This window comes from Bubalus bubalis, chromosome 3 (genome assembly GCF_019923935.1).
Source record: "Bubalus bubalis isolate 160015118507 breed Murrah chromosome 3, NDDB_SH_1, whole genome shotgun sequence".
NCBI classification, from domain to species: domain Eukaryota; kingdom Metazoa; phylum Chordata; class Mammalia; order Artiodactyla; family Bovidae; genus Bubalus; species Bubalus bubalis.
In genome coordinates, this window is record NC_059159.1 from 20,452,078 (window position 1) to 20,472,166 (window position 20,089).

Genomic DNA, 20,089 nt, shown 5'->3' on the forward strand with positions numbered 1-20,089 from the left:
AGGCCTGAGTGCAGCTGCTTAGAGACAGGAAAGGGGTCAGAGGAGGGTTGCCAACTCAGGACATCCAGAGGGAATGTGGGAATCCACTGAGCTTACTCTGCCCCCTGCCCCCAGGTTCAGACTCAAGCTATGGTGCCCACGGCCTTGTTCCTGGCTCAGTGGGCAGCAAATGCAGGAGGTGCGGCCCTGTTCCATTCCACTCAGTTCCTAGTATCAATCAGAGGCTTTTCAGCTTTTTCTGGAAAGGAGCTCCTCGACCTGCCTGGAGAGATGGGCCCTCGTGGAGCTATAGCTTGTAGCCCCCCAGGCCCTTCTCCACTCCAACACCCCCTCCAAACACCTCTTGCTCCAGGTGAGATTCAGCAGACTCTCCTCCTCCAAGGACCTGTTTTGCCAGTAATCTGGGTCTCAGGGAATGCACTGCTTGGGGTAACTGAGTTGCAGGTGCACCATCAGGCTCAGGTTACCTCTCTGTGGGGCCTTCATGCAGAATGGCAGATGGTTGCTGGCAGGGACAGCAGGTTGGGGACACCATCCCGGGGGTTGGTAGCACATTCGCAGCCTGAGCTCATGGGATGTGTGGCAGGGGCCTCACCGATTAGTCCAGTGCATCACACTGTCTTTCTCATCTTCCCCACCAAGCTGGGAACTCTTTGAGGACAGTAGAGGGCTGGCTGAAGAAATTAGGGTGCATTGATAGGATGAAATATCAAGTATTTGCTTTTTTAAAAAGTGAGGAAGATGTATTGGTGCTGATTTGGAATGTTCTGCAAAGTATATATATATATATGTATTTTAAATAGGTCAAATCACTGGATATAGTACATCCCATCTTTTTTTGTTTGTTTGTTTAATGCTGTGTAAAAGTGCTAACCTTGCATAGGGTAATGGGGTTGAAAACTTTATTTTCGGCTATGCTGGGCCTTCGTGGCTGTGTGGGGCTTTCTGTAGTTGTGGCAAGCAGGGACTGTTTTCTGGTTGTGGTGTGCAGGCTTCTCATTGCAATGGCTTCTCTTGTGGCAGAGCATGAGCTCTGGAGTGCGGGCTCAGTGCCCATGGTGCACAGGCTTAGTTGCCCCGAGGCATGTGGAAGCCATGTGCCCTGCATTAGCAGGTGGATTCATAACCACTGGACCACCAGGAAAGCCTGGAAGACTTACTTTTACATTAGGCCCTTTTGTACGGTTTGAGAAGCCACTGCAATGAGAAGCCTACAGTCTCCTTTCTCCTGGGTCCTGGTGCACAAGGTTCTGTTTGTGCCCTCCAAGGGTCTCTTTTCCCGTCCTGTTTAAGTTCTGGTGGTTCTATGGTGGGGTTAATGGTGACCTCCTCCAGGAGGGCTTATGCTATTGGGGAAACAATGGAAACAGTGACAGACTTTATTTTTGGGGGCTCCGAAATCACTTCAGGTAGTGATTGCAGCCATGAAATTAAAAGATGCTTGCTCCTTGGAAGAAAAGTTATGACCAACCTAGACAGCACATTAAAAAGCAGAGACATTACTTTGCCAACAAAGGTCCGTCTATTCAAAGCTATGGTTTTTCCAGGAGTCATGTATGGATATGAGAGTTAGACTATAAAGAAAGCTGAGTGCTAAAGAATTGATGCTTTTGAACTGTGGTGCTGGAGAAGACTCTTGAGAGTCCCTTCGACTGCAAGGAGATCCAAGCAGTCCATCCTAAAGGAAATCAGTCATGAATATTCATTGGAAAGACTGATGCTGAAGCTCCAATACTTTGGCCACCTGCTGCGAAGAACTGACTCATTGGAAAAGACCCTGATGCTGGGAAAGATTGAAGGTGGGAGAAGAAGGGGACAACAGAAGATGAGATGGTTGGATGGCATCACCGACTCGATGGACGTGAGTTTGAGTGAACTCCGGGAGTTGGTGATGGACAGGGAGGCCTGGCGTGGTGCGATTCATGGGGTCGCAAAGAGTCGGACACGACTGAGCGACTGAACTGAACTGTACGGTTTGATCCCTTTACCATATGACACATTTCATTGTTTTTTCATTTACTGTGGGTGAAACAAATTGTCCACGCTCTCCACTCCTATCTTATCTTTTTCGTTCCTGGCAGCCTGCCCTCTGCTTGTGCACCCTTCAGATCGCTTGGCCCTCTGCCCTGCCAATCCAGTTCCCTACCTGTCACAACCCCACTAGGATCCCACCTGCCTTACCTATAAAGAGGAATGAGTCCTTCCCTGTCTGGCCACCAGGGAGCAGCCCATGCCTAGGCCTTGCCTTTGGAAGGCTGGAGAGGGGAGCTCCAATGCTCTTTCCACACCATGCTCCTGGGCAGAAAGAGGTGCCATCCTGCCCTGGTCTTCACTGAGGGACAGGAAAAAGAGACGGGTCCTGAAGATGGTGATGGAATTGTCCCCTATCTTTATAACACTGAGCCCAAAGCCACCCTCTCCACACTGTTCTAAGACCTCAAGAGGACATTCATTGATGGGGGCACAGACTCACTCAGCAGATGTCTGGGGTCCAGGGATTCCACAAAAAGGGGAATCAGGGTAAAGGTCTAGACTTAAAAATAGGAGCAATGGGAATTCCCTGGGGTCCAATTGTTAGGACTCAGACCCCATAAACCAAGGGACCAAGAGAGACAACAGAGCAACAGAAAGAGCAACAAAAAAGCAACAGAGCCATCGTTCCCCACCCCCACCCCAGGGCTCCTGGGGATTCCCTCTCTCAGGGGTCAGTTCTATTTGGTCCCATCTTTAGCTGGCTGGGCTGGGATCAGCTCAAGGCCACTAGATCCTAAATCTTTAGCTAATGACCCACTGACCCAGATCTTTCAGGAGGAATTTCTTCCTGGAGAAGTCCTAGTTCCCCCTTCCTAGCCCCACTTTATTGATCTTATCAGGAAGTTTATCAGTTTAAACTCAGTTTTTTTTTAGTATACCCACAGTTGTGCAACCGTCACCATAATCTAATCTGAATATCATCATCCCCCCAAAGAAACCCTGCCTGCAATGCCACCCAGCAACGGGTACTGGGCAACCACAGATCTACATCATCTCTGTAGATTTGCCCTTTCTAGACATTTCACATAAAAGGAGTCATACACTATGTAGCCTTATGTCTGACTCTGAGGTCCATTCATGTAGCAATGTCGTTCCTTTTTATTGTAGAATATCCATTGGATAGATATACTGCCTTTTGTTTATCTGCTACTGCTAAGTCACTTCAGTTGTGTCCGACTCTGTGCGACCCCATAGACGGCAGCCCACCAGGCTTCCCCATCCCTGGGATTCTACAGGCAAGAACACTGGAGTGGGTTGCCATTTCCTTCTCCAATGCATGAAAGTGAAAAGTGAAAGTGAAGTCGCTCAGTCGTGTCTGATTCTAGCGACCCCATGGACTGCAGCCTACCAGGCTCCTCCGTCCATGGGATTTTCTAGGCAAAAGTACTGGAGTGGGGTGCCATTGCCTTCTCCGTTTGTTTATCTACTCATCAGCTAATAAACATTTGGATCATTTCCATTTGGGGCTATTATGGATAAAGCACTGTGAGTGCTTGCACACAAGTCTGTATAGACATTTTTTCATTTTCCTTGAGTAGATACCTAGAACTCAAATTTCTGGGTCCTAACTTAACCCTACATTTAACATTTTGAGAAACTGCCAGGCTGCTTTCCAAAGCAGCTGCACCATTTTATGTTTCCACCAGCAGGGGATGGGGCTTTCAGTTTCTCCACAACCTTGTCAACACTTGTAATTGTCTTTTAAAAATTATAACCTTTTTAGGTGGTGTGATGTCTCCTCAAGATTTTGATTTGCATTTTCCTAATGACTTACAATGTCAAGTATCTCTTCATGGACTTATTTGCCTCGTATTTTCTTTGGAGAAATGTGTATTCAAATTCTTAGCCCTTTTTTAAAGATTGAGTCTTTGTCTCTATCACTGAGTTGTGAAAGTTCTACATATATTCTAGATGTAAGTCCTTTATTAGAGATATGCTTTGCAAATATTTTCTCCCACCACGAGGGTTGCCTTGACCCTGTCCTTCAAAGCACTGTTTTTTAATTTTTGCTAAAACCCAACTTATCTTTTATCTTTTTATCATTTGTGCTTCTAATGCCATTTCTAAAAACCACTGCTTAACCCTGGGTCAGGAAGAGATACTCCTATGATTTCCTCTAAAATTTCACTTACATTTAGGTCGATGATCCATTTTGAGTTAATTTTTGTATATGGTGAGTCGCAGTCCCAATTTGTCATGTGTGGATAGCATTCTAGCCTGGAGAATTCCATGGACTGTATAGTCCATGGGGTTGCAAAGAGTTGGACACGACTGAGCAACTTTCACTTTCACCCAGCTGTACCATCTGTTGAAAGGACTGTTGTTTATCCATTGAATTATCTTGGCCCCTGTGTGGAAAACCAGCTGACTATACCTGTTAGGGTTTGTTTCTGAACTCTCAGTTCTATTCCATTAACTCCAAGTATCTATTCTCACTAGGCCTCCCTCTTTGAGTCAGCAGCAGAGCGGAGGTTAAAAGAGCTCATTTACCTGAATGGTCCCTCTCAACTTTCTGAGCGGATGCTGGATGTTGAGCCCAGGCCTGTTCCAGGGCAGGTGGCTTGTCAGGGGGGAGACGGTTTGAGGAGCATGGCATGAGCAGGGTGTTCCTGCCCCTCCTGGAGCAGCAGCAGTTGTCAACCTGGTGCTCACATTCCTGGGCAGCCCCTCCCCTGGAGGTTTGAGAAGGCAGGAATGGAGAGGGCGGGCTGAGAAAGAATGTGGTCGCCTTACATGGCTGTGAGGAGGGAGAAGGTGCCCGCCCTGCCCACACCGCCAGCCGGGACAGCCTGTTGGCCCTTGGGCTGCCTGCCTCAGCACCTCGAATTCTCCAGCTGCCCTGAGGAACCAACTCCCCCGGCAGAGTTCCACCTACACCAAGGCCAAAGGCAATCAGGGCTAAAAATAGCCAGGCAGTTGAGCCCTGGAGAGCACGCTCCTGGCAGAGGGAGAGGAGGGTGGGCAGACACCCAGGCCCCTGCTCCCCCTCCTCCCCGGGCTGTTTGGGTGTGCAGTGCAGAAAAGGGGGTGGTGATGGGACCCAAGCCCCCTCCCCCACATGGGTGGTGTCTGCAAAGCTGCCTTGGCTCAGGGAGGGTGGGATGGGGGAGTGGGAAGGCCCCTGGGAAACTTGAGATAAGGTGAGAATTTCACAAACTGCCTGGCCAGGGCCACCGCAGCTGTGGCCTTGGATCCCAGAAAAAGCAGCAATGCTGGCGAAGGGAAGTGGAGGGGTAAGATACTAGATGGACTCAAGAGGGCTGAGTGACACGGGAGCTGTGGGCACGCAGGCGGGCAGCCTCCCTGATAGAGTCAAACACACTTTATTCAGCACAGGAATGTCTGAACAGAAGGACCTTGGCAGGATTCCTGATAAAGAACTCTGCTTCTAACCCCTCTGTCCACAGAGCAAAGGTCATCATGTAAACCACAGGGGCCAGACAGGAGGGGCTCTGCACACGGGCTGGGTCAGGTCACACTGGCTGGCGCGGGGTGAAGCTGGGGTGGGGCAGATAGCCTGGGGAGTCACTGAGCAGCTCCAAGCAGCTCCCCTTAGACAAGTGTATGTGTGTGGGGCTGACCAATTTAGGGGGTCCTCTTGATCACTGAAGGTCTGCGGATCAATTTAGCTAAAGTGCCCAGGGCTGCCATGCCAACACATGATTAAAAGGCCCCAAGATCCGTCTCCTACTGTGGGGGAGACTTGAGATAAGGTGAGGGGGAGGTAGGGGAGGTAGTGCTCAGGGCCATGTGCTCTTACAGCCACATGCATTGGCAGCCCTGCCAGCTGCCTCCAACCAGCACATGGTAAATGCCATCGACCTTCCCGCCCAGGACACACTCACTGGACGTGGGGTTGTCAGGGAGGTAGGGAGGGGCACTGGTGGGCAGAGCAGGCAGAAACGCCTTGATGACTACAATTCTGAGACTCATAATTGGGGGTGGGCAAGGTTGTCCACGGGGTCACTAAGAGTCAGACACGACTGAGCGACTTCACTTTCACTTAAGGTCTCCCATCTGCACCAGGAAAAGGGCATCAGTCTGGAACCTCTGTGCAGAGGGGTGCTTGTGGCAGGGCCCAAGCACGGCCTGAGACTCAGCCAACCAAGGGAGCCAGTTAGCACCTCTGTCTTGGGTTCTCCCAGCTGTGCAGGTTATGCTGGGTGCTAAAAGGGGAATCTGGGAGGGAGGAGGGGAAGGTGTGAGTTCAGGGTGCGCTTAGGAAGGTGGTGTGGGATATCTACGGACACTCTGGGCTGCCAGGGAGAAGCCACGCTTGCTGGCGCAGCTGGGTTGAGCCGAATTCCTGATGAACAAGCACTGAAGATCAGAGCAAATGGGTGGAGGACAAAAACACCATCTCCCTGGACCCCTTGCTGCTAATCTAAGAGTGGGGAGTGTTAAAGAGGACCCCACCCCCAGCCAGGAAAGAGAATGGCAGGAGCAGGGGCTCAAAGTCTGGGTGTGGATGGTGGAGGGCCCCCCTCTAAGTCCTCTTGGCTCTCGTGTAAATGCACAAATGCGTTCACCACCAGGGGGCAAAGAAAGAGACAGAGGCCGGGAGGTCAGGGTGGGTGCCCAGGGTGAGTGGGTGTGAGTGACCGTCAGGGCGTAGCTTCTCTAGAATACCACTACACTACCACACACCAAGCTGCGGGTGGCGGGGGACCAGGGGGAGCTGGGGGACCTGGATCGAGCTAAATGCCTCACAGGTGGCTGGGGGGAGGGGATGGGGATGACACAGGTGCCCTGATACCCAGGGATCACAACCAGCAGGCAAGCGGAGCACAGCTAACCACCGTGGTGGGGAGCAGAGGGCAGCCAGGCACACAGCCCCTTGGGGGCTCAGTCATCAAACTTCCCTTCCCGGATGTGCTCAAAGGAGAAAGGCAGGAACTTGAAGCCAGTCCCGCTGTAGAACTTGTTCTGGAACTCCACCCTGGAGAATGGGAAGAAGAGAGTGTCATTCCACAAAAACTTTGGGACTCTACAGAAAGATGTCCCGACCCAAGTTCCTCAAGCCCCCCGCTGCCCACGAAGCCCAGACTTCAGCCTGCTTCCAGCCCGTGATGCCCAGGGCCTGCCCTCAGCAAGGGTGCACCGCACCAATGCGTTGATTTGGTCTGTTCCTGCTCTGTCCTGCTCAGCGGAAAATGTGTGTATGCCAAACTCTGCAGAAAGCTGGGTGCAGAAAACCTTCAGTTGGCTTGAGCCTCTAACAGCGATGGGGAAGAGTCCCCCAGCACCCCCTCCTGGCAGGGCCTGGTGTGGACCTCCAACGGAAGTGTCCCACGTGGAGTGCTGTGAGCTCGTGTGAGGAACCCTGGCAGGGACCACTGTTCGCTTGTTTTTATCTCTTCTCAGGGGAGGAAGGAGAAGCAAGGGTTGTGAGTGAACAGCGGAGGCTTTCCATTTAGGGGAGGAAATTCCCAGGAAAGGGGGAAGTTAGGAGAGGAAGTCTTCTCAAAGCAATGGCAAAAATATTCTCCAACTACAAAAACATCTGAGAAAGAATTCTTCTCTTGGGGACTGAAAGGAAAAACAGCTTTAGCTCCCTTCCCTGGCAGCTCAGCATCCATCCCTGATGGTCTCCCTGGGCCCTTCGAGCTCTGAGGGGGCAGGAAGGCGTCCACGCCTGGAAGCAGGGCCTGGCTGCAAGCTCGCCCTGGATGGCTGCCCAGCGACCAAATCACCACCAAATATGGGCAGAAAAATGCATGATTCAGAGGATAAAAAAGCCAAGGAGAGCTGCCCTGAGGAATAGTTTCCACTCAATGCGGTGTGACCCTGGTGGCCTGGATCCCTGCAGCAGTGGGCCGCGCGGGGCTGAGGCAGGCTGTGGGCAGTGGGCACCAAGACACTCTCCACCTTCCTGCCTCTCATTCAGCCTTCCGCCAGGGTATTCTCCAAGACAAAGCAGGAAATGAGTGAAAAGGAGGTGGGAAGGGGACTGTCTGCTGTGGTCCTGAGAGGTCCCCAGAGGCCCCTCAGCCCTGGGGAACTGGCTAAGGACACCAACTGCAGAGCCGCCAACTCCATCCCCTGGGGAGAGGAGGGGAACAGGATTTTCTGTGTGAGCACAAGAAAAGGCAGCCCTTCACCCCGATCCCACATTCCAGGGGCTGCGCCAAGGTCCCCAGAGCCTCCTGACCCCTGGAGGAGTCCGGTCAGTGCCTCGGCCATGCCCCCTCAGAGAGCACGGGATCCAGGAGGGGGTGCTTCAAACTGAAGTCAGTTGCAGGACTCAGCCCCAAGTCCCAACACCCCCATGATGAGGGTCCAGCTCCAGTTAGCTCCTCTGAGGAATGCCATGGGGGTGGGGGTAGGTTTCGGCTTCTCCCGGCTCTGAGGACTGAATCCTCCATGCTGGGTAGGCTGTGTGTGCACAGGCAACAGCATTTCATGTCATTCAACCATGTACAGCCAGACCGTGGACAGGTCACCTTGGGGTCTGTGAGGTATCTGACCTCTGGCTGACTCATCACACAAACAGTTCTGATCCAAACTGGCTCAACAGAGAAGCTGCAGATGTGTTCACAGGCCCAAGGGGTCAGAGGCAGAGGTCTCTTGCCATCACCCTGCCTGCTTCATGTGTATCAGGGGACCCAGGCCTGGGAGGGGGGCACACACATTCTACTGTGTGAGCAGATGGGCGGTCCCCCTCGCCCACTAGCTGCCACTTAAGGACTTAGGGTGGTGCCGAAGGGGATACTGTGGGTATTTCAAGGCCAGTGTGGCTCCACTTCTTGGTCATGCTTGCCCCAACCTCCCAGTACAAAGCTGGAAAGCAGTTTCCTTCCTGGTCTCTCCCCCGCACCCCCCGGGCCCAGCCAGGAACTGTGTGCTTCCTGAGAAAGTACAGACATGAAGTTCTCTGTGCCGGGGCGCGGCGGGACCTTGCTGGCTGCCCTGTTAAGTCCTTCCTTCTCGGGGGCGGGGGTGGGGGGGCTCTGCTTGGGGCACCTCCAGGGCCTTACCACGCCCCAGGCCACTAAAATGCATCTCCAACTCTGCAGCTGCGAGGAGAGCCTTGGGCAGTCGGGCAGGGCTCTGTCAGTCTGCCAGCTCCCACACCTGGCAAAGGCCACCCAGTGGCCCGGAAGGACTGACGGGGAGTCCCTGGAGAGAGCACCCCTGCTACGTGACAGAAATCTTGTTTTCTTGAGTGAACGAAGGGAGAAAGCCTGAGCCTCTTCCCTTCCCTGCTGGGGTGTGGCCAACGAGAGGTGGTTTTAGAAAGATGGTCCCGTCCTGGTCTGAGCAGCACTGGGCCCGCAGCACACCGCCGGCCGATGCCCCGTGCGGGGCCGTGAGGTCAGCCCAGGGGCTACGTTTCAGGGGTGTCCATTCTCCTGAGCAGCCACTCCCTCAGCCACCGCGGTGTCTGGCTGTGGTGCCACTGTATTCCTTACAAACTGGCCCCCAAATCTGCCCCTTTAGCCCCCCGTCTGTGAGTGTGCATGTGGAACCTGCTAGGCAGGAAGGGATGAGGTTCCTGTGAAGGTAGGTCACGGGGCAACAAGTTTTCTATTAACATCAATCTGGTGTCCACAGTTCAAACCACAAATTGCACCCCTGCCTTTGCCTTTTCTGAGGAAGAAAAGATCTTTCATTAATTATGGTGGGCACGAAGGCCACGCTGCACACAGTCGGTGGGGGAAAAGACAGACAGATGCAACTCAGGAGGAGACAGAATGAGCAGGTGGGTGCATGAATTCACCTGCTGTTTTCACCTCCTCATGTGTCCTTCACCTCCTCATGTCCCTACATGACCCTCAGTCTCAAGGTTTATCCTTGTTATCAAGTCAGATGGTTTTCTTCTTGTTCCCACTGAAGAGACCTAGAACCTGTGTAATGGGGCAGTCCTTGCGGCAGAATCAAGAAAGCCCAGCTGAACACTAGGGGTAAAGTGACAGGCATGAAGATGCCCAGGCTGGAAGCCAGGAAAACACTGCAGCAATGTCTCTGCAGCCATTTTCAGCGGGCCCAGCTGTTTCCACCCCTCACAGGATGGTCATAACTCAGAATGCCTGCAGTCTGGAGATCCTCGGGGCACGTCCACACTCAGCCAGGAGGGGGTGCACGAGCACCAGCTTCATTTACTCCTTCCTAGTGGCAGGGGAAAACAAAGGCCTCCAGGGATGCGATTCTCAAAGTTGCACAAAGGAATTTTCACTGCTTTTTTCTTTCCTATCCAAAATTTCCACTACCAATTCACCACCACCCTGCAAGTATGATACAGTGTTTGATGAGCCTATTCCTTGCAAACTACGTCTGGGAGGCATTCAAGTGGTCTCATGTGCCTCCCCTTGGGTCTCTCTTCTAACAGACTGAAGCAGAGCGCTTATAGGGGCCACAGCCCTCTCCGCAGGGCAGCTCCATCTGCATTTGACCTCAGGTTTGATGCGCCAGGGCATCAGGACAGTCACTTGGTCTGTGCATTATTTCCTAATTAACTGCAGCAACCTTGTCACATGGACATTATCCTCTTTTCACAGGACAGAAAGTGAGGTTCAGAGAGGCAAGGGCTGTCCTCAGGGGCGCCCAGCCAGTGCCAGCAGAGCTGGAATTTAAACTCGGGTCACCCGATTCTGGAGCCTGCTCACTCGCCACCCGTTACTTCCTCAGGCTCATTCATAAGGACTTTCATTCGAAGCCCACAGGTGAGTCTGAGGAAGAAGTATCCTTCTGGCAGCAAAGCATGACCTCCAATCGCCACAGTTCACCCTGGACATCGGGCCCAGGCAGCCCCTCCCTGCTCCATGTGGGCCTGGCTCACTACTCTGATAGGTCTGCCCCAGCTCCTTGACTGCGCCCCGCTGACCTGGGGGTAGGTAATGGGCTCCCTACTCGGGCTTGAGTCCAGGTAGGTTGGTCACTGTTCCCTGGAGCCCAGCGCTCAAGAGACAGAGAAGTGAAGAGGAAAGGAAGGAAGCCAAGAGGGTAAGACCAAGTGAGTCAGCACAGGCTGGCAGCACTGGGTGGTGAGGAAGTGTGCTGGGGCGAGCGTGTGCTGATAAGCTGAGAGCGGGTAGTGCGCCAGCAGTCGGGCCACTCGGCCGGGCCAGACTCCTGGCTCCCAGTAAACAACAGCTGGGCGGGGAGGGGATGTGGGGGAGGAGAGGACCAGGCCCAGAAAGCACGGTGTCCTGACGCCGATTCTCCTAAAGGAGCTTTTGAGGGAAGAGTCAGTCCTGGCCACGGCTCCCCCTCCCACGCCTCACCTTCCCCTCTGTCATTTAGAACAAACGGCGGAATCTTTGAGCAGGCTCAGCTGAAAACAAGTCAGGCGAGAAAAAAACAAAGATAAGGGGAGTGGGGAAGAGGTTTCTCAGGTTCAGATTTCAGTTTTCTTCAGGTTTTGAGAAGCAACGGAAAGAGTCACAGCCCTCTCTCCTGACCCTGAGATCATGAACACTACAGATCATCTCGTCTAGGGAGCCCAAAGGGAGGGGCAGTGAGCCTGTGAGCCCCTAAACTGGCACAGCTGTGTGTGCACACTTCAGGTCTAAAGCTTCCAGAGCCGATGGACCTCAAAAGAGAGGGAGAATCACAATGTAAAGGGAGATTCAAGGAGGCAGGGTTTGAGGTCAGGTAGCCAGATAAAGTACGGTACAGCCAGTTTTCAATATAAACATGTCCCATGGACATCTGGGAAATGCTAAAAAAAAAAAAAAAAGCTCATTGTTTATCTGAAATCTAAATTTAACTGAGGGCTCTGTAATTTTATTTGTTAAATCTGCCAACCTTACTCTGAAGTCGTGGAGTCACAGTCCAGACCAGACCCCAGCTCTCCACTCCGCAGGACTGAGCCACTTCCATCCACAGCCATTAAGAGCCACAGACAACATTCAAGAAAGAAAACAAACAAATCCAAAACCTGCCCTTCTGAAGAGATGGCTTTAGTGTACCGAGCAACATGCTCTGGAACAGGAATCCCCCTACTCACACAGAGCTGCCGGGGTCCTACCTAAAGACACTGGCGCCATGACAGGATAAGGGGACAAGACACGGGCAGAGTGTGCTCCAGCGCCTCCCTGGCCTTAGAATCTACTCCACAGCTGCTTTCATTGCTCTGAAGACAGGAAAGAGTTAAATGCCAGTGCAAAACACCCCAAACAAAGACCCCAGAAGATCTCTGAAGCCATAATCAGGACACTGAAGAAGGCTGAACACAGGCGCGCAACTGACAGCACACCAGGGCCCCCTCCCTGGAGGCTGGGAGAGTGAGCTGTGCTGTTCAGAGCACACTTCCTGGGGCTCACCCCCAAGCACGTCCTTGGGCACGACGATGTGCAAGCAGACACTTCCTAGCGTCTTCAGATTTTGGACCAGTGTAAAACCACCCTCTGTGCAGCTAAGGACACATTCCCGCCCCAGCCCACTCTTCCCCTCACCAGTGTAACCGCAGCGCATGGAGAAAGGCTGAGAGGCCCTCCATGATCAGGAGGATGGCCACGGTCAGGGTGGCGAAGGCGGCAAAGATGAAGAACAGCGCCAAGCCCCCGGCCAGGCTCTTCACCTTCAGGCCGATGTGGATCACCATGGTCCAAAGCACCTCGGACAACTCTGGGGATGGGGAGAGACAGGACATCGGTTCAGTCGGGCTGGGGGTGCTGCAGGCCATGCACCTCGCTCTCCATCTCCCCACCGCAGTATGCCCTGCCCCGTGGCTTCCTGCGACCTCAACAGCTAACCTGGCAAAAGCGTGGATCCTCCCAGCGGGATGTCACTCTCCTGGGATTCGGGAGTCCATAATTCCAGAGCCCTAAGGTACTGTCCACTCTCTTTAAGCCCCCAGTGGAGGGAGTGCCCAAGCAAGAGGGACAGACATGGCTTCTGACCCGAGAGAAATACACTCACGTGCATGAGCGAGGCTGAGGGCCCAGAGCCGCAGGTAGGAGGCGGTGTTGGAAATGCAGCCCAGGCAGTACTCGATGGTGTGGATGGCCTGGTGCACCATGGTGTCCCCAAAATCAAACTGTCAGGGGAGGAAACCAGACAGCAGAAATGAGGCGGGGAGGGGAGCGTGCAGGGGTCTGAGTGCTGGCATGAATGGCTACCTGGGCCCAGAGCCCCTGGTGCTGAATTCCTGGTGGGGACACTTCGGTGAGGCCACGCCCGGAAATCCTGCCTGGCTGGGCCCCCAGCTGGGCCCCCCGCCCCTCAAAATACTACACTGTAATGAACTACATCTTAATGAGACTCTTCTTAACACACATGCTTCTTCTCCCCACTAGGCTGTCAGCTCCGGAGTGGGGTGCACGTTAGGGTAAGAGCTGTCTGGCAGCTCTGTTCCGGCTTGACTTCCACCTCGTGGAGCCTGAGAGCAGAGCATCCTGCTCTCAAAGAGCCAGGAGGGCAGGAAGGGCTCTTCCCTGGGATGCGCATCAGGTGACAGGCCACCAGGCTGCAAAGTGCCTGGAGGAGACTAAACCTCTGCAGCACCTTCTTATCTTCCCAACATGTGGGCAGCAGGGTCACTCCCTCTACTTTAGAGACTTCTGAAAAGATCACACAGGGACATTTTGGCAAAGTTTTACAAATTCCTACTCGGGCAGGTGATGAAGGTTATCTTTTAGGTCTGTTTTCCTCACGCTCCCTTTTTTCTGGTTTTCCTTTCAACATCAAAGATTATTTCCAGCATAAAGAGGAGGGGCTGTGGGGAGCTTCCTGTTAGGCCTGCTCAGGGTCCAGCCCTAGGTGTGCTTCCGGGCCTCACTCTCCCAGGTGGCGCCACAGCCACTGAAGGCCAGGAGGCAGGCAGCCCCTCCCGACAGGGCCCAGACCGGACCCAGTGAGCAGAGGGCCGCTGCCCAAATCGGCTTTCCAAGCCTGCCTTGCCCGCAGGTCAGAGTCCGTTTTTCACCAGTTTCTTTCCAGATTCACATGACTTGACCCCCAAAAGATACCAGAAAGAACTACCTTGAGAAACGGCATGAGGGCAGAAGAGGGCTGGGCTGGCTGGTGAAGCGCTAACAGCCCAGGCCTCATGAGCATGGCCAGTGGCGAGGGGGGCCAGCTCCAACACGCCATCTCTGGCAATCGCCTAATTTCCCTCACCCTTATCTATACCAAGAGTATTTCTGGGCTTTTCTTCTGAAATAGGCTCTTGCAAAGTCTTCTAGTTACCCTGAAAAGTAGGGTAACCATAGTTACTCCAATCCTGACAATGTTGTTAAGAGCTTTTTGCCACTGCTGCTGGCTGTCACCCCACAGTCCACGCTCCAAGGAAGGACATGGTCCCCATCTCCATGGAGTGCAAGGCTTTACTAAGAGCTCTGTGAAAGCAGTGACTGTGGGCGCTCTTAGAGAGATGGAAGAGGAAGCTTTCCTCCAGGCGTTACCCTTGCTTTCTCTCTTTCACTCCCAACTTCCTACTTTGTAACCTTGGGCAAGTTTTCATACCTGTATACTGGGGGGTGGGGCGGGGGAGAGAGTAAGTGGGCTGAGAATTAAGTAAGAAACCAGCCAAGCAGTTGGGAGTCTGTCACTGCCCCATGTGAGTCAGCTACAACCGACTGGGAACCACCGCAGACACCCTAATCCTCTACCCGCCTCCTGGCCGCCCCACCATGCCTGTTCCTCATGCTGCGCCCTCTTAGCTCCATGTAGCTCCCAGGCTCGCTCCCCTTAGCTCCCAGGCGCAAGGTCTAACAGACATCCTGTGACTGAGCCTCTGCAGCATCTGCCACCATTGCCTTGCGCTCCTCCTCTCCTTGACACGCTCACTTCCTCTTGGTTTTTCTCTCCTGTAGCACTGCCACTCAGGCCTTCAGTGGCCACCCCGGGAGGAGCTCCCAATGAGCACTTCTACTTCCATGTTGCGGGTTTCCAACCAGCTGTCCACATCTCCTCCTGCCACACCACAGGTGCTTCAAACTCCACACCACCCAAACTGAACTCACTGACTGTTCTCCTCTGACCCTCCAGACCTACTTCTGCTCCTCATCCCATGTCTAACGGGGGTCATAACTAGCGCCCCAGGCATCGGAACCTGGAAGTCGAGCCTGACTTCTCACTCACTCCCACTGCCTGCTTTCACGAAGGCCCAAGGCCTGCGGCTTTTCCGTCCCCCATCTCTTATTGCTCCCTTCCTTCCCAACTCCCACTGCCAATGCCTGACTTCCCTCCAGACCTCCCTGGTCTTTCCTGACCCCTCTGAGGCTGTGCCCCCACCCACACAATATACCCTCTCCCCTTCTTCCCTAGGGTATTCAGCACTGGTACACACTGGGTCACTTGCAGCTTCACCGCCCCTGACGCTCCTTCTTGCCTAATACTCTACTATGGCTGCTGTCTGCCAACCTCTAGTCTTACTTCTCACCAGTCCCTCAACTCCTGACTGCGCTCCAGCAAGCTGAAAACTTGTTTATCCCCAAAATGTGTCTTTATGGTAACTACATACTATGGGTCTGCGTTCCCTCTGGCCCTCCTTCCACAGAGGACTCTGGCTGGACCAGGCCAACCTCAGCAATAATGCCCTTGGGGAACCCTTTCTAGGGGTCCTCTTCCCCACCCCCCCAGAGTTCTGTCAGGTGCCCTCTTCCTGTGCTCCCACAGCACCCTGGGCACATCTTGATCACAGCATCTGTCACCCAGACTGTCTCCTCAATTAGTCTTGGAGTTCCTTGAAGGCAAGGACTTGGTTTTTTTTCTTCTCTCAGTTCCTGCAGCGCTAAACAGAGTGCTTGGCACATGGAAGGTGAATGAATGAATGCGTTGGATGAATGTTATCTGGTGAGGTGACACAGTAGGGAGATGTTCCACTGACCCTTGCTGAGTGGTCACAGCCTTCAAAGATTTCCCAGACAACTGAGGGGCAGGGCTCTGGTTTGCAGCTGGACAGAGCGCCCCCAGGGAGAGGGTCTGCTGCCTCTACCTGTGATGTATTTAGATATCTGAGGCAGTTATCTGAATGTCCTCACCACTTATGATGCTATGGGAAACAATCTCTGAGGGAGTCGGGGGTGGGGCCAGAGACTGGGAAGGCTGAATTCCAGTCCATCTTGTTTGCATGTCCACTCCCCTGGGACAGGGCCGCACATAAGAACTGAGCTGGAGGCACTGGTGCTGGAGGCAGCCTTACTGGGAGAGGCCTGGGCTCCTCACTGACACGGACGCACTCCCACCTGGCCCTTCCAGGCGGCTCAGCCTGCGGCCATGCACAGAGGAGTGGTCTGGAGGAACAGAAGCTCCCAGATACCAGCCAAGGAGCCTCTCCAGCCTTCAGGAAGACCGAGCACTGCTTTCACATAGAATAGCAAAGCCTTTCCCATTCCCATCCCACTGCCCACTTAGAGAGCACCAGGAAAGCCAGAAAAGGGAAAGGGTCACAGGTCTGGGTATTTCAGAGAGAAATTTGGGGAGAAGATGCAAACAGTGCAGCAATGCCTATTAAAAACCCAATTCAAAATGTGTACACTGCTAAGCGAATCAGGGCCGAGCTAGAAGGCCTTCTAGTCTGGCTGCAGCCTGAACATTTAGCCAACTTTCTACTCTGTTACTCTCTTTGTGTGGCTGGGATAATATGAACTCCTTGCATGCAGATGGACTGTTTTTTTCTGGGATGCATCCTAGAGGCAAAGCCTCCTTTTGAAAGCTGTCTGTCTTCTAACTGGGTCACATGGAGGTAAAGGTGACCCCCAGCAAAGGTCCAGCATTCTCACTCCAAGCATCATCAAGCCGATGAGGGCAGCAGGAAGAGGTGGGCGGCATCTCAGGGAGGAAGGGTGAGCTTTCCCATAAGCACTCAGAGGAGCAAGGAGGAAATGGTTACCCCCAGGGCAGAGCGACCATACATAGCATCACAGAGAGGAAGGCAGAGGCCAACAGGGTTTAACTCCCAAGGGGAGTCACTTCAAGAATGCCAGTGCAGACATTACTTGCAGCTCCTTGTAAAGCCATTCTCAAGGCATTAGATCAGCAAAGTCAATGAAACAGAGACAGAGGTGACTGACATGAGATGCAGTTAATGGAGATGAGCTTTTTTAGAACACAGATTCACAGACTGGTTAGAGATGGCCAGTGAGATGCAGGTGTACACGGGTGGGGCCCCAGGATGCAGCAGGGACAGCAGAGTGATGACAAGGATGGGAAGAGAAGCCCCAGATAAACATGAAGCCAAAGCCAGCTGGTTTCTTACCACTTCATCCTCGGTAGGCTTGAAAACACAAATTTACACTTAGTGGGAAGCCACGCCACACACAAGGTCACAAGTCATAAGCACCAGGCTAGTCATTGCTGCTTGGTGGGGGTGGGGGACCGCGAATGTTAAATGTTCTAACATGTTAGAGACAAGCCTCCTCAGCACAAATGGAAACCAAAATCAGCAGTGCTTGGAGTGCTGGTACTTATTTTGAAAAGGCATCCCAAGCCTTGCCATTTCTATTTAAAAAAAGTCATACATATGGTAGACACGGTCAGTCATACTGTCACAGTTCAGTCCCCTGGGTCTTCTACTCTTATTCTTTATGCTTTAAGAAGAATATAGTGGATAGATGAGATTCAAAGTTCAGCTCAGAGGCTTTGTCGTACAAACGGTCAGGCAAGGAGACTGATTTAAAAAAAAAACTGAGCTTGGAGGTGGTGGTTTAAGGAAAAGTCTAGCATGTTCAGACTTCACCCTCCCTTTAAAAAGTAGGCAAGTAACCCCTTTAAAAGGCTCACGGAGCATGTCTGCCATAAGAGCACATTAGTGGAACAGGACTTCAAAAACCCACTGATTGAAGTTCACACAGGAACCAGTCTGAGAAGGGGCAAGGGACGAAGGGGCCACCAAAATTGGCCGGGTTTCTGCTGTCAGAGCTGGGGCACTGGGGCTGGCTCTGCCTCAGTCTGAGGAGAGTGGTCAGTAACTGATTCACGCGCAGGGTTACTGCAGGTCTTGCAGAACTCAAGAAGCCGGACAACAGAACAAAAGTACTACGGGCTCAGCAGGCAACACCTGGAGTTTAGAGCAGGGGCCACTGGAAAAAAGCTGAGGGGCCCTAAGAGATTCAGAAGGCAGGCAGATGCTCAGTATTAGTATTTTCATCTTTCAAGGAGCAGACAGGAGTGAGGCCACTTGGGGACACAAGACTAGGGCTGACCCGAGATGGGAGGAGAGGAAGCCCACACCACTGATCTTACCTCCTCTGCGTCCTCTGAATGGGTGGAGAGCTGGTCATGCTGAATAATCTCAGCATCCTCCTCTGTCGGTCCGTTGCCCACCCTGATCCCACCAAAGTTGAGAGTTCCCTACACAGATGAACAGAAAGAGTAGAATTTGCCTGGGCTTTAATGTGACATTCTGTGATATGGGGAAGGGCGATGGTTAGTACATACAAACCTCAGAAAAGCATATATTCTAACAACAAAAACAAAACCCGCTGATGGAACAGCTAAGTAAAATCAAGCCACTGTTCCCACCCCAACCACCTCTGCCCAGGCCCAGCCTGAACTACATGTACCACCTCAGTCTGATCAGAGGCAACAAGCAGTTTCTGCTGCACCAAGAGACACCAACCTCGCCTCGGCCAATGCCAACTGAGAATCCTGCTTGTGTGAAAAGCTTAGTAGGAACAGACTCTCCTAACAAGCGTGGCTCTATCTGTAAAGGCTTCAGTGACCTAACTTTTTCTGGAACTAAAGATTACACTTTCTAAGAGGGAGGGGAGTCAGACGACATAGTGATTGCAACCTGGTCGGCTAAGATTTCAACAGGAGCCAGACAGTTTCAGCAACTTCTCCCCCAAATGTACTGGGTCCTTGCCCAGGAACAAAGGACTTTCTAGGTCACACAGAACAGGGAAAAAAGGCTTAATGTACATTAGCTTGCAGCTAGAGAATACTGAGTTAGGCTCCTGTCCTTCAGGGGAGGACTCCGAGTGCTAACACAACTTTTTCACAGGCACGCGGACAGATGCTGACTAGGTGCCTGCTGCCTCTCACTCCACAGGCATGTTGAGCAGGGTCCCCAGGACCAGAATTTCTAAGTCAGCCTGATCTGGAAAAGTTTGGGTTTATTGAGGCAAGGGGATTCTTTGGGTACAAAAACCAGGCAGAACTGGGGTTAAGTGTGGCAGATACCTAACCTGCCACTAGAGTGAAAAGGAACCAAGGAAAGCACTCTGAGACCTACTTCACGTGGCTGCCACCCAGGAAGCCAAACAAGGCAAGAGTTCAAAGACTGCTCTCCTGGAAAATGGCCTCCAAGCAGCACCAGCGACAATACACAAGCGGTTTGGGACAGCCACCCCAAGGTCCCCACTCGTTGTTTCACCTCTGGTGTGCATCTCTGACCACAGCATATGACCACCGACCCTCCAGGTTTGGGCAGATTCTCTCTTTTCTTCTAGTAATGGTTCTCATGTGCTAGTCAGAGAACCCGTTGAATCAGAATCACCTTGAAAGCTGCATTTCATTAAATAGACAGTCTCGAATATCACCTCTAGAAATGGTAAATTTAATAGGTCTAGGGTGGAGCCTAGAAAATCTGTATCTTAAAAAATATTTCCCCAAGGACAAACTGTATGATCGTTTTGATTGTCTACCAAAATTGAAAAGGCATGCCCCCCAAAATGCATGCACCCTTTAAGACAGTAAGCCCACTGCTAGGAACATCTATGCCTGTGAAGTTTTATCAGGATACAAGGACAAGGATGTTGTATTATTTGGAACAGCAAAGAATTGGGAACAACCACCAGAGCCATCTATAAGGGGATGGTTACATAATTTTAGCACATCCGACAGACAGTCCTACGGACTGCTGGGCAACTCTAAGGGTACTGTGATGAAACAGTAAGTCAAGAGGCAGAAGAGTGCTACAATTTAAAACCCAACTACTAATGTGTTTTAAATATATATACCCGTACATACGTATATATGTATTTCTATCAATAGATGACAGATATATGCTGATATTGGCAGAAAAAAATTGAAAGGCAAAATTCCCCACTTGCTAACAATAGCCTGGAGGAGGAGGTGGGGGAAGCTTCACTGTCAGTACTGTTTGCAGCCCTAACCAAGTGCACCTATTGCTTTGCTTTTAGTTTTTCGTGTCAGGAGGGGGTGA

General features: G+C 52.4%; 1 protein-coding gene and 1 long non-coding RNA gene across 10 annotated transcripts in view; both read right to left on the reverse strand.

The window, feature by feature from the left end:
• Positions 1–5,341: 5,341 nt before the first annotated feature.
• Positions 5,342–20,089, reverse strand: part of ATP6V0A1 (ATPase H+ transporting V0 subunit a1) — a 60,244-nt gene continuing 45,496 nt past the window's right edge. For 5 of the 9 annotated variants that reach the window (XM_025280119.3, XM_006055746.4, XM_006055745.4 and 2 more), the window contains 5 exons: positions 18,166–18,273; positions 17,180–17,197; positions 12,898–13,015; positions 12,432–12,603; positions 5,342–6,973 (listed from right to left, as the gene is read on the reverse strand). In XM_025280119.3, the coding sequence (XP_025135904.1) occupies positions 6,880–6,973; positions 12,432–12,603; positions 12,898–13,015; positions 17,180–17,197; positions 18,166–18,273 (510 nt within the window). In that variant the 3' untranslated portion in view covers positions 5,342–6,879. The remainder of the gene's footprint in view (positions 6,974–12,431; positions 12,604–12,897; positions 13,016–17,179; positions 17,198–18,165; positions 18,274–20,089) is intronic. The other 4 variants (XM_006055747.4, XM_006055744.4, XM_044938945.2 and 1 more) reach the window with 2 other exon arrangements.
• LOC123332593 lies at positions 9,335–12,168 on the reverse strand. The gene is made up of 2 exons (XR_006549448.2): positions 11,782–12,168; positions 9,335–11,695 (listed from the first exon to the last, which is right to left on the reverse strand). It is a non-coding gene; the product is annotated as an uncharacterized LOC123332593 (long non-coding RNA).